This window comes from Vanessa cardui, chromosome W (genome assembly GCF_905220365.1).
Source record: "Vanessa cardui chromosome W, ilVanCard2.1, whole genome shotgun sequence".
Lineage (NCBI taxonomy): Eukaryota > Metazoa > Arthropoda > Insecta > Lepidoptera > Nymphalidae > Vanessa > Vanessa cardui.
The window spans coordinates 12,071,833-12,085,101 of record NC_061153.1 but is presented as its reverse complement, the minus strand read 5'-3'; the positions used below and the strand labels follow the sequence as shown (position 1 = coordinate 12,085,101).

Genomic DNA, 13,269 nt, shown 5'->3' with positions numbered 1-13,269 from the left:
AAGACACCTCGTTGCTTATCGTAGGTATAATACGATGGAACTTCCTCATATAAAAGAGATTTTGCAAAATCATCAGTTTGGCAAAGTCGAAAGAATGCTAATAAAGTTGTTTGTCTAGGGTTCTCTAACCGTTCTGTGACATTTTCGGCGTTGAAATATATACGTTGACCACCTTCAAGATGAACATCCAGATGAGTCACAGGTGGAAATCTTTCATGAATGTTGAAACTTAAGATCCGCCACACAGCTTCTGAAGAACTTATATATCTGCCTGACTGATATCTTGTAACTTCATCATGTTCATTTCTCAAAGCAAATGTAGCTTGGTCACTGCCCTTATTAATGTACTTACAAATATATTTTATTGACTCTACACTATTACACATTTCAACATTTATGTGAGCTTGAAATGCTCTGGACAACACAGGAGAATACGGAACGACCCACCTATTGTCTAAAATAACCTGTTGTCCAGATACTCGCTTTTCAACAGAGAAACCACCAGTATCTCTTGAACGGCGACGATATAATGGGTATCCATCATGTCCTGTTACAGTTTCATCCACTAAGGCTTTTGGATATCTTTTAGTGCAACGACCGTCTTGCATGCAAGGAGAATTTCCGTTAAATACACCACATGGACCATGTATCATATGAGATTTAACAATGTCGTATAACTCAGGATCTGCAATCGGACTTGGAATTTCAGCACTGATTAAACTGTCTACATCATTAGGTCGAACCTTATCTTTTAACCAAACCAGGATATGTGCGTGGGGTAAGCCGCGTTTTTGCCATTCAACACTATACATGTAACATAATACTTCTCCAAAAATGTTATCTTTGGTAAGTAGATCTATCATTGATTTTAATTTTAAATGAAAAACTCTTGCGATGATATCATGACGGTCATGCGGTGCTTGACCCTTAAGAAGCTCCCGAGTGATTTCATCCCACTTAGGATTGGTAGTTACAGTAATAAATAAGTCGGGACGTCCATATTTTCTCACGTAACAAAAAGCATCTTGAGTACGTTCGTGCATGTAGCGTGGACCACCAGTAAAAGAAGAGGGCAAAATAACTAAACGGCCCATATTCACCGTATCATTATCTTGCTGCATGGCGTCGCGAAGGTGCACGTATTCTTCAGCGCGCAGCTGCCTTTGATTAGATCGTATGTAAACTAATCTTTCGGTTTCAATTTTTGCGTACATGTCTACAATAAACTGATTGAATAAGCCACGAAAACGTTGCAAGTATACAAACCTATTCCGTCTTACTTGCAAGTGGTAACAGTAAAATTGAAGGCATGAAATCTTTTTATTATAAATAGGTGCGCCTGTACGCGGATCAGTTTGGTATAAAGCAAAATTATAACCATCTTCCCCTCGACAATATATCAAAGGATATTGCAAACTGTCGTAAGCTCTGTGGGTTTCGTAAATACGTTGCAAACGATTGTCTCTAGAACGGATAACGATATCACGCCTATCACATTCCTGGTCGACCAATACCACAGCAACTTTATTCGTGGATGGAGCATTGTAACGCCCAGGGTGCTCCTGCGTTGGACGCCTATCGGCATTTATAACAATTTTATAATTGTTATCATGATCTCCAGGAAGAGCTTCTAATGCCGATTTAAAACTGCATACATACGAATTAACCTGATGCAACATGTTCTGAAGTTGTGAAATGAGTTCAGCATTTAAATTCGGGAAATATTGATTTCTTATATTCGACTGTTCGTCGTAGTCGGATACAAAATATATTTGAAGAAACTTAGGTTGGTCTTCAGGCAAAAGAGACCCTATCAAATGGTAAACTTGACCTTGTATCTTAAAAGTAGGCATGAAAGGACCTTCGGAGATTTGTTGCGCACCAAAGGATGTCATCTGAAATGCACTATTATAAGTGCGAATGTTGTCTAAAAACTGTTTAGATTGCACATGTTCCCCCAAAAGTAGTGATTTCAAAGGTTCCGGTGGGTCTTCGAATGAAGGCAAATTTATTTTGCCTCCAGAACAACAGAAACCAGCCGACTCCTTACTCCACTTTGAAGCATTACAAAAAGAACATACCACGTTCATATCGCCTATTACAGAAGATGATTTGTAATCAATTGTGAGGTTATAAGCAAACCCACTTTTATATTTGTCGGACCATGCCACCGTATTTCTAGGTTGGTCTTCTATGTATACATCTAAGTTATTAAGACTATGTCGAAATCTGTCTGCAGTAAGACGGGCCTCTCGCTGTTCGTCCGTTTCAAGAGACCGAATATTTTCGATTCTTAATCTTTCATTAGACAAACTTATTAATCGTTCTTGCCTCAAAGAATTGTAATGTTCGCGTACCGACTCTAGTCGTTGTTCATGCTCATGTTCATCTTCGAGAGATCTAATAATATTGTGGTGCACCCTATCATTTGTCAAACGGTCTTCATATTGAGTAAAAGTTTCAGATTCTCGAGATAAAATATGACGTTCGCGGTCAGCTGTGAGACGCAATTCCCTCTCAGTGGAGGTTTCTGACTCGCGAGACAATATATGATGTTCGCGGTCAGCTGTGAGACGCAATTCCCTCTCAGTGAAGGTTTCTGACTCGCGAGACAATATATGACGTTCGCGGTCAGCTGTGAGACGCAATTCCCTCTCAGTGAAGGTTTCTGACTCGCGAGATAATGCATGCCGTTCGCGGTCAGCTGTGAGACGCAATTCCCTCTCAGTGAAGGTTTCTGACTCGCGAGATAATGCATGCCGTTCGCGGTCAGCTGTGAGACGTAATTCCCTTTCAGTAAATGTTTCAGACTCGCGAGATAAAGTTTGTCGTTCGCGGTCAGCTGTGAGACGCAATTCTCGCTGTGAAGCAGTTTCAGCTGCTCGGGATAACACATGTTGTTCTCGGTCAATGGTAAGCCTCAGCTCTCGTTGAGAAAAGCTTTGAGACGCCCGTGATTTAGCTCGTCTCTCTCTGTCAGCTGCTAATCGCATCTCTCTCTCTGAAGAGCTTTCATTGGCTCGAGAAGTTGACGCACTAACTCTCATAGAGTTTAACCGATGTGCTCTTTCCTCTGCCGATTCTTGAGAACGCGCATTTCTCATCCTCTTAGCATCTCTCGAATTTCGAGATAAAGATGGTCTTTTTTTAGGTGGCATTGTGTATTTTCAATCAACAGTAACCAAAGCTACCTTACACTTACGAAACCTATTAATATTATATAATAACTAAATATGGTATATAATTAAACACTACTTACATATATAGTAATAATTATATGATATACTTATATAGTAATAATTATTATTATATGATAATTACGAAAATAAACTATTAATATAATTAAACACTACCACAATGACTAAAATGCGTACCTACTACTACTTCACTTATAAAGAAATAAAATTTTAACTAATAATATGCTTAGACTAAAAGTCGCGCTGAAAAGCACGGTTGGTAAATAACAATTATTGTCTGTCAATAAGGTCGAACACTCTAAACGTCTATTCGCATCAACAGCCAAATATTGTATGAAGCTCGCGCGCGGACCCGCCGCCTTTTTATACCTCCCGCGGCGTAGCGCGTCAAACGCGGCAACCGATACACAAAAATAATCCTTATGGCATGATTCTGTATTCACGCGCGATGACTTATAGCGTATTTCATGTATAACTTTGGTGTTTCTACACCGATTTACATGATTCTTTTTTTTATTGAATAGGTAATAATGTGAACTTTTGTAATTAGGGATGAGTGAGAGTATTGTAAACGTAAGAGTAGACAAATATAGTCAGAAAGCGCCGAATTGCTAAGCTTCCGGAAGTTTCACGTGTTATTGTGAGTCAACTATGAAAGATAGACATATGCTGTCGAGGAATTTATTTTTATATAATAATTTAAGAACATTTGTGTCGTACATGATTTCTATGTAGCTTTAACCATTAAGGCTGCACACGCGACGGAAGCTTAAAAAATGGAGTAACTTCTCCCGTTTTCCCAATATTTCCCTTCACTGCTCTACTCCTATTGATCGTAGCGTAATGAAAAGTATACTATAACCTGCCCAGGAGTAGGAAGAATAATTATGCCAAATTTCGTTAAAATCCGTCGAGTAGTTTTTGTTTCTATAACGAATATACAGACAGACAGACAGACAGACAGACAGACAGACAGACAAAAATTTTACTGCTTGCATTTTTGGCACCAGTAGCGATCCCTTATCATCCCTTGATAGTTTTTTTTTAAATAAATTTCATGTACAGAAATGGCCTCTCTACAGATTTATTATAAGTATAGAAGATAGATTTTATCGTTGGGTAGTCTGGAAATCAAAAAAAGTATTTCATTAGTTATTTTTAATATGAGCTCACATACACTATTATTATATGTAATATATTTATATCTTACCTTAAACTTTTACGTCCATCGAGTACTTTTCTTTTTTTGTGTCCACTGAATTCACTATAATTATAATACAAGTAAAATGCACGCGTCACGCGACCACCGGCGCGCGGCGCACGTGGCATTGTAATAACTTTCCCAGTGATCCTATTTCTCCATAACTGGTTTTGCTTTATACAAAATATAAATATATTTGCGTGTAGTTTTATCAAATGAATAAATTATTATTTAATTTATGCAATTTATCTTATAAATAAATTATAAATGTAAAGTCTATTGTTATATAGTATATATGTTTTTTATTTTAAATTTTAGTATTTGTATTTTATGGTAATTGGGTCACCGCCCGTCAATAGGTATCAAAAAAAAAAGGGTATAATGTTGTCTTAAATTTTCGCGATTATTACACATTTAAATAAAACTAATTATAACGGATGAATCGCGTATATTAATTATTTTTAAACATCCCGACGTTTCGAGCACTTTGCAGTGTTCGTGGTCACGGGTAGACTAAGATGACATTCGTCTATTTGAAGAACAAAGGAAATATTATTAACAACTACCGCCAACGATTTCTCAATTGATATCTTGAGTAGCGTTCCGGTTGCACGCAGAAGGCACTAACTGTATCTTTAGGTCTTGCAGTCTGTTGGATTTGGGATTTTAAATTTTTAATAAGTGGATCCCAGGTGTTAGAAAGTCTCCAACCATCTTCTCTATTGAAGTTCGGATGTTTTTGAATTTCAATAGCCTCGCGTATCATTCTAGGAATGAATCTGTGTTCTCTAGCGAGGATCTGTGGTTTATCAAATCGGATAAAATGGTTAGGTTTATCCAGAGCATGTTCACAGACTGCAGACTTAGAAGAACGCCTATTTTTGACATCTCCTATATGTTCCTTGACCCTGGTACCGATGCTTCTCTTTGTTTGGCCTATGTAAGATAAACCACACTCACATTCGAGTTTATATACTCCTGCAGTTTGTAAGGGAATATTACTCTTGATAGGTCTCAAGAACTGGCTCACTTTCTTATGAGGCTTGTACACGGTTTTAATTGAAGCTCGCTTCAAGATGTTGCCAATCCTGTCTGTAACTCCCTTCACATATGGTAGAAATGCAGGTTGTCGCTCAACTGTGGGTGGCTTGATACGGCTTCTGCGATGCTGGCGAGGCACGGGCAGCTTGTTCTGGTGGAGTGCAAGCTTGACCTGACGTAGCTCGTCCTCTAGGTGTTCAGCATCGCAGAGATGGTGGGCTCTCTGAAACAAAGATTTGCCAACGGTAGCTAACTGGCTAGGGTGGTGGTGCGAGTCACCATTGAGGTATTTGTTGGTGTGTGTGGGTTTCCTATAAACTGTGTGACTTAATGTATTGTCAGGATTCTTGATAATAAGGATGTCAAGGAAAGCTAAAGAATTATTTGCCTCTAATTCCATAGTAAATTGAATGTTTTTGTTTATAGAATTAAGATGTACTAAAAATGCAGATGTCAGATCACTAGGTAATATTGTGAAAGTGTCATCTACGTACCGTTTGTAAAACCTAGGTGTTATAGGTCCGGAGCGAAGAGCCCTCTCCTCCAGGTCTTCCATGAACAAATCGGCGACCACGGGGGATACTGGAGAACCCATGGCTACCCCGTCAACTTGTACATAGAATTCATCATTCCACAATAAATAACCAGATGTGAGGCAGTGATGTAACAGCTCTGCATATTCAATAGGCATGTTGTGTGTCTGTAGCTTCCTCTTGACAATTTCGATGCAGTCTTGTATGGGTAAGCAGGTAAACAATGACTGGACATCAAAACTAACCATTGTCTCGTTGTTGGTTAATTTAAGGTCTTTGATTTCACCAACAAACTGGTAAGAATCCTTGACATACGCCGCAGTGTGTCCTCGGAGGGGTGATAATGTCCTTGCTATGTGTTGAGCCAATCTATATGTTGGTGTATCGATTTGGCTTACAATAGGACGCAGCGGAGCACCAGTTTTATGTATCTTAGGTAACCCATACAGTTTTGGAGGCTTTGCACATGTAGGCACGAGTGATTTTTTATCCAGATTTAGTTTCTCTTGGTGTTTTGATATTAATGCGGATGTCTTTTTAAGAATGTTATTAGTGGGGTCTTTATTTATTTTTTTATAGGTTTTTACATCCGATAAAATCGCGGAAATTTTCTGGTTATAATCACACGTATCCATCACAACGGTCGCGTTTCCCTTATCTGCTCGGAGGACTGTAATGTCTTTATTGTTGCGTAAGTTCTTCAGTGCAATAGATTCATCACGAGTAAGGTTTCTTTTCGGTGGCCGGCTTCGACGTAAAACACTCGAAATGTCCTGTCGAATAGCTTCCGAGTCTTCCTTTGTGATGTTATTTTTGAAAAGACACTCCTCCACATTGCAAATAATGTCTTCAAACGGTATTTTGGATGGAGCCGGTGCAAAATTTAGGCCTTTGTTTAACACCGCAATAGTCGATTCATCTAAACTTTGTTTTGACAGATTGACAAGTGACGTACGCGCAGGTTTTTGAATTTCCCCGGTGTTGCCATTATTGAAATTTTTATAATTTGATTTTACTCCGCTGAGTTTTTCGAACTTTTTTATTTGTTTTAATTTTAAGTTATTATATTTTGTAGCGGCTCGTTTATTAGTAAAATCGCAGCATTTTTGCCAATCTGTTTTAGATAATCGTGACTCGAGTTCTTTACTGAGGTTGTCAATTTGATCCGTTAACCGTCGCGCGTCAAATCGATGTTCTCGGATGAGTTGCAACAATAATTTCTTACTTGCCTGATTGAGTATTTTATCACCATGCTTTATGTCCTTCTTAGGTGCGATCCTTACACAAACCGGAATAAGATTATTGTCACGGCATCTTTTCAGGAAGTTCATGGACGTTACGTATCGGGCATGTTTGACTTTTAGGTACTCCAACCGGCGAATTTGATTTGATGTTTCCAGTCCGTACTGGTTCACATAATGTTGTCTTAAATTTTCGCGATTATTACACATTTAAATAAAACTAATTATAACGGATGAATCGCGTATATTAATTATTTTTAAACATCCCGACGTTTCGAGCACTTTGCAGTGTTCGTGGTCACGGGTAGACTAAGATGACATTCGTCTATTTGAAGAACAAAGGAAATATTATTAACAACTACCGCCAACGATTTCTCAATTGATATCTTGAGTAACGTTCCGGTTGCACGCAGAAGGCACTAACTGTATCTTTAGGTCTTGCAGTCTGTTGGATTTGGGATTTTAAATTTTTAATAAGTGGATCCCAGGTGTTAGAAAGTCTCCAACCATCTTCTCTATTGAAGTTCGGATGTTTTTGAATTTCAATAGCCTCGCGTATCATTCTAGGAATGAATCTGTGTTCTCTAGCGAGGATCTGTGGTTTATCAAATCGGATAAAATGGTTAGGTTTATCCAGAGCATGTTCACAGACTGCAGACTTAGAAGAACGCCTATTTTTGACATCTCCTATATGTTCCTTGACCCTGGTACCGATGCTTCTCTTTGTTTGGCCTATGTAAGATAAACCACACTCACATTCGAGTTTATATACTCCTGCAGTTTGTAAGGGAATATTACTCTTGATAGGTCTCAAGAACTGGCTCACTTTCTTATGAGGCTTGTACACGGTTTTAATTGAAGCTCGCTTCAAGATGTTGCCAATCCTGTCTGTAACTCCCTTCACATATGGTAGAAATGCAGGTTGTCGCTCAACTGTGGGTGGCTTGATACGGCTTCTGCGATGCTGGCGAGGCACGGGCAGCTTGTTCTGGTGGAGTGCAAGCTTGACCTGACGTAGCTCGTCCTCTAGGTGTTCAGCATCGCAGAGATGGTGGGCTCTCTGAAACAAAGATTTGCCAACGGTAGCTAACTGGCTAGGGTGGTGGTGCGAGTCACCATTGAGGTATTTGTTGGTGTGTGTGGGTTTCCTATAAACTGTGTGACTTAATGTATTGTCAGGATTCTTGATAATAAGGATGTCAAGGAAAGCTAAAGAATTATTTGCCTCTAATTCCATAGTAAATTGAATGTTTTTGTTTATAGAATTAAGATGTACTAAAAATGCAGATGTCAGATCACTAGGTAATATTGTGAAAGTGTCATCTACGTACCGTTTGTAAAACCTAGGTGTTATAGGTCCGGAGCGAAGAGCCCTCTCCTCCAGGTCTTCCATGAACAAATCGGCGACCACGGGGGATACTGGAGAACCCATGGCTACCCCGTCAACTTGTACATAGAATTCATCATTCCACAATAAATAACCAGATGTGAGGCAGTGATGTAACAGCTCTGCATATTCAATAGGCATGTTGTGTGTCTGTAGCTTCCTCTTGACAATTTCGATGCAGTCTTGTATGGGTAAGCAGGTAAACAATGACTGGACATCAAAACTAACCATTGTCTCGTTGTTGGTTAATTTAAGGTCTTTGATTTCACCAACAAACTGGTAAGAATCCTTGACATACGCCGCAGTGTGTCCTCGGAGGGGTGATAATGTCCTTGCTATGTGTTGAGCCAATCTATATGTTGGTGTATCGATTTGGCTTACAATAGGACGCAGCGGAGCACCAGTTTTATGTATCTTAGGTAACCCATACAGTTTTGGAGGCTTTGCACATGTAGGCACGAGTGATTTTTTATCCAGATTTAGTTTCTCTTGGTGTTTTGATATTAATGCGGATGTCTTTTTAAGAATGTTATTAGTGGGGTCTTTATTTATTTTTTTATAGGTTTTTACATCCGATAAAATCGCGGAAATTTTCTGGTTATAATCACACGTATCCATCACAACGGTCGCGTTTCCCTTATCTGCTCGGAGGACTGTAATGTCTTTATTGTTGCGTAAGTTCTTCAGTGCAATAGATTCATCACGAGTAAGGTTTCTTTTCGGTGGCCGGCTTCGACGTAAAACACTCGAAATGTCCTGTCGAATAGCTTCCGAGTCTTCCTTTGTGATGTTATTTTTGAAAAGACACTCCTCCACATTGCAAATAATGTCTTCAAACGGTATTTTGGATGGAGCCGGTGCAAAATTTAGGCCTTTGTTTAACACCGCAATAGTCGATTCATCTAAACTTTGTTTTGACAGATTGACAAGTGACGTACGCGCAGGTTTTTGAATTTCCCCGGTGTTGCCATTATTGAAATTTTTATAATTTGATTTTACTCCGCTGAGTTTTTCGAACTTTTTTATTTGTTTTAATTTTAAGTTATTATATTTTGTAGCGGCTCGTTTATTAGTAAAATCGCAGCATTTTTGCCAATCTGTTTTAGATAATCGTGACTCGAGTTCTTTACTGAGGTTGTCAATTTGATCCGTTAACCGTCGCGCGTCAAATCGATGTTCTCGGATGAGTTGCAACAATAATTTCTTACTTGCCTGATTGAGTATTTTATCACCATGCTTTATGTCCTTCTTAGGTGCGATCCTTACACAAACCGGAATAAGATTATTGTCACGGCATCTTTTCAGGAAGTTCATGGACGTTACGTATCGGGCATGTTTGACTTTTAGGTACTCCAACCGGCGAATTTGATTTGATGTTTCCAGTCCGTACTGGTTCACATAATGTTGTCTTAAATTTTCGCGATTATTACACATTTAAATAAAACTAATTATAACGGATGAATCGCGTATATTAATTATTTTTAAACATCCCGACGTTTCGAGCACTTTGCAGTGTTCGTGGTCACGGGTAGACTAAGATGACATTCGTCTATTTGAAGAACAAAGGAAATATTATTAACAACTACCGCCAACGATTTCTCAATTGATATCTTGAGTAACGTTCCGGTTGCACGCAGAAGGCACTAACTGTATCTTTAGGTCTTGCAGTCTGTTGGATTTGGGATTTTAAATTTTTAATAAGTGGATCCCAGGTGTTAGAAAGTCTCCAACCATCTTCTCTATTGAAGTTCGGATGTTTTTGAATTTTAATAGCCTCGCGTATCATTCTAGGAATGAATCTGTGTTCTCTAGCGAGGATCTGTGGTTTATCAAATCGGATAAAATGGTTAGGTTTATCCAGAGCATGTTCACAGACTGCAGACTTAGAAGAACGCCTATTTTTGACATCTCCTATATGTTCCTTGACCCTGGTACCGATGATTCTCTTTGTTTGGCCTATGTAAGATAAACCACACTCACATTCGAGTTTATATACTCCTGCAGTTTGTAAGGGAATATTACTCTTGATAGGTCTCAAGAACTGGCTCACTTTCTTATGAGGCTTGTACACGGTTTTAATTGAAGCTCGCTTCAAGATGTTGCCAATCCTGTCTGTAACTCCCTTCACATATGGTAGAAATGCAGGTTGTCGCTCAACTGTGGGTGGCTTGATACGGCTTCTGCGATGCTGGCGAGGCACGGGCAGCTTGTTCTGGTGGAGTGCAAGCTTGACCTGACGTAGCTCGTCCTCTAGGTGTTCAGCATCGCAGAGATGGTGGGCTCTCTGAAACAAAGATTTGCCAACGGTAGCTAACTGGCTAGGGTGGTGGTGCGAGTCACCATTGAGGTATTTGTTGGTGTGTGTGGGTTTCCTATAAACTGTGTGACTTAATGTATTGTCAGGATTCTTGATAATAAGGATGTCAAGGAAAGCTAAAGAATTATTTGCCTCTAATTCCATAGTAAATTGAATGTTTTTGTTTATAGAATTAAGATGTACTAAAAATGCAGATGTCAGATCACTAGGTAATATTGTGAAAGTGTCATCTACGTACCGTTTGTAAAACCTAGGTGTTATAGGTCCGGAGCGAAGAGCCCTCTCCTCCAGGTCTTCCATGAACAAATCGGCGACCACGGGGGATACTGGAGAACCCATGGCTACCCCGTCAACTTGTACATAGAATTCATCATTCCACAATAAATAACCAGATGTGAGGCAGTGATGTAACAGCTCTGCATATTCAATAGGCATGTTGTGTGTCTGTAGCTTCCTCTTGACAATTTCGATGCAGTCTTGTATGGGTAAGCAGGTAAACAATGACTGGACATCAAAACTAACCATTGTCTCGTTGTTGGTTAATTTAAGGTCTTTGATTTCACCAACAAACTGGTAAGAATCCTTGACATACGCCGCAGTGTGTCCTCGGAGGGGTGATAATGTCCTTGCTATGTGTTGAGCCAATCTATATGTTGGTGTATCGATTTGGCTTACAATAGGACGCAGCGGAGCACCAGTTTTATGTATCTTAGGTAACCCATACAGTTTTGGAGGCTTTGCACATGTAGGCACGAGTGATTTTTTATCCAGATTTAGTTTCTCTTGGTGTTTTGATATTAATGCGGATGTCTTTTTAAGAATGTTATTAGTGGGGTCTTTATTTACTTTTTTATAGGTTTTTACATCCGATAAAATCGCGGAAATTTTCTGGTTATAATCACACGTATCCATCACAACGGTCGCGTTTCCCTTATCTGCTCGGAGGACTGTAATGTCTTTATTGTTGCGTAAGTTCTTCAGTGCAATAGATTCATCACGAGTAAGGTTTCTTTTCGGTGGCCGGCTTCGACGTAAAACACTCGAAATGTCCTGTCGAATAGCTTCCGAGTCTTCCTTTGTGATGTTATTTTTGAAAAGACACTCCTCCACATTGCAAATAATGTCTTCAAACGGTATTTTGGATGGAGCCGGTGCAAAATTTAGGCCTTTGTTTAACACCGCAATAGTCGATTCATCTAAACTTTGTTTTGACAGATTGACAAGTGACGTACGCGCAGGTTTTTGAATTTCCCCGGTGTTGCCATTATTGAAATTTTTATAATTTGATTTTACTCCGCTGAGTTTTTCGAACTTTTTTATTTGTTTTAATTTTAAGTTATTATATTTTGTAGCGGCTCGTTTATTAGTAAAATCGCAGCATTTTTGCCAATCTGTTTTAGATAATCGTGACTCGAGTTCTTTACTGAGGTTGTCAATTTGATCCGTTAACCGTCGCGCGTCAAATCGATGTTCTCGGATGAGTTGCAACAATAATTTCTTACTTGCCTGATTGAGTATTTTATCACCATGCTTTATGTCCTTCTTAGGTGCGATCCTTACACAAACCGGAATAAGATTATTGTCACGGCATCTTTTCAGGAAGTTCATGGACGTTACGTATCGGGCATGTTTGACTTTTAGGTACTCCAACCGGCGAATTTGATTTGATGTTTCCAGTCCGTACTGGTTCACATAATGTTGTCTTAAATTTTCGCGATTATTACACATTTAAATAAAACTAATTATAACGGATGAATCGCGTATATTAATTATTTTTAAACATCCCGACGTTTCGAGCACTTTGCAGTGTTCGTGGTCACGGGTAGACTAAGATGACATTCGTCTATTTGAAGAACAAAGGAAATATTATTAACAACTACCGCCAACGATTTCTCAATTGATATCTTGAGTAACGTTCCGGTTGCACGCAGAAGGCACTAACTGTATCTTTAGGTCTTGCAGTCTGTTGGATTTGGGATTTTAAATTTTTAATAAGTGGATCCCAGGTGTTAGAAAGTCTCCAACCATCTTCTCTATTGAAGTTCGGATGTTTTTGAATTTCAATAGCCTCGCGTATCATTCTAGGAATGAATCTGTGTTCTCTAGCGAGGATCTGTGGTTTATCAAATCGGATAAAATGGTTAGGTTTATCCAGAGCATGTTCACAGACTGCAGACTTAGAAGAACGCCTATTTTTGACATCTCCTATATGTTCCTTGACCCTGGTACCGATGCTTCTCTTTGTTTGGCCTATGTAAGATAAACCACACTCACATTCGAGTTTATATACTCCTGCAGTTTGTAAGGGAATATTACTCTTGATAGGTCTCAAGAACTGGCTCACTTTCTTAT

General features: G+C 39.1%; 3 protein-coding genes across 3 annotated transcripts; all 3 read right to left on the bottom strand.

The window, feature by feature from the left end:
* Positions 1 to 4,960: 4,960 nt before the first annotated feature.
* LOC124542804 lies at positions 4,961 to 6,469 on the bottom strand. Its single transcript, XM_047120688.1, has one exon. The coding sequence runs from the start codon at positions 6,218 to 6,220 to the stop codon at positions 4,961 to 4,963; it is 1,260 nt and encodes a 419-aa protein (XP_046976644.1). The 5' UTR covers positions 6,221 to 6,469.
* A 1,102-nt stretch (positions 6,470 to 7,571) lies between these two features.
* LOC124542770 lies at positions 7,572 to 9,080 on the bottom strand. The gene has a single exon (XM_047120662.1). It carries the CDS (start codon positions 8,829 to 8,831, stop codon positions 7,572 to 7,574), a length of 1,260 nt encoding a protein of 419 aa, XP_046976618.1. The 5' UTR covers positions 8,832 to 9,080.
* A 1,102-nt stretch (positions 9,081 to 10,182) lies between these two features.
* On the bottom strand, positions 10,183 to 11,691 carry LOC124542769. The gene has a single exon (XM_047120660.1). It carries the CDS (start codon positions 11,440 to 11,442, stop codon positions 10,183 to 10,185), a length of 1,260 nt encoding a protein of 419 aa, XP_046976616.1. The 5' UTR covers positions 11,443 to 11,691.
* Positions 11,692 to 13,269: the final 1,578 nt, after the last annotated feature.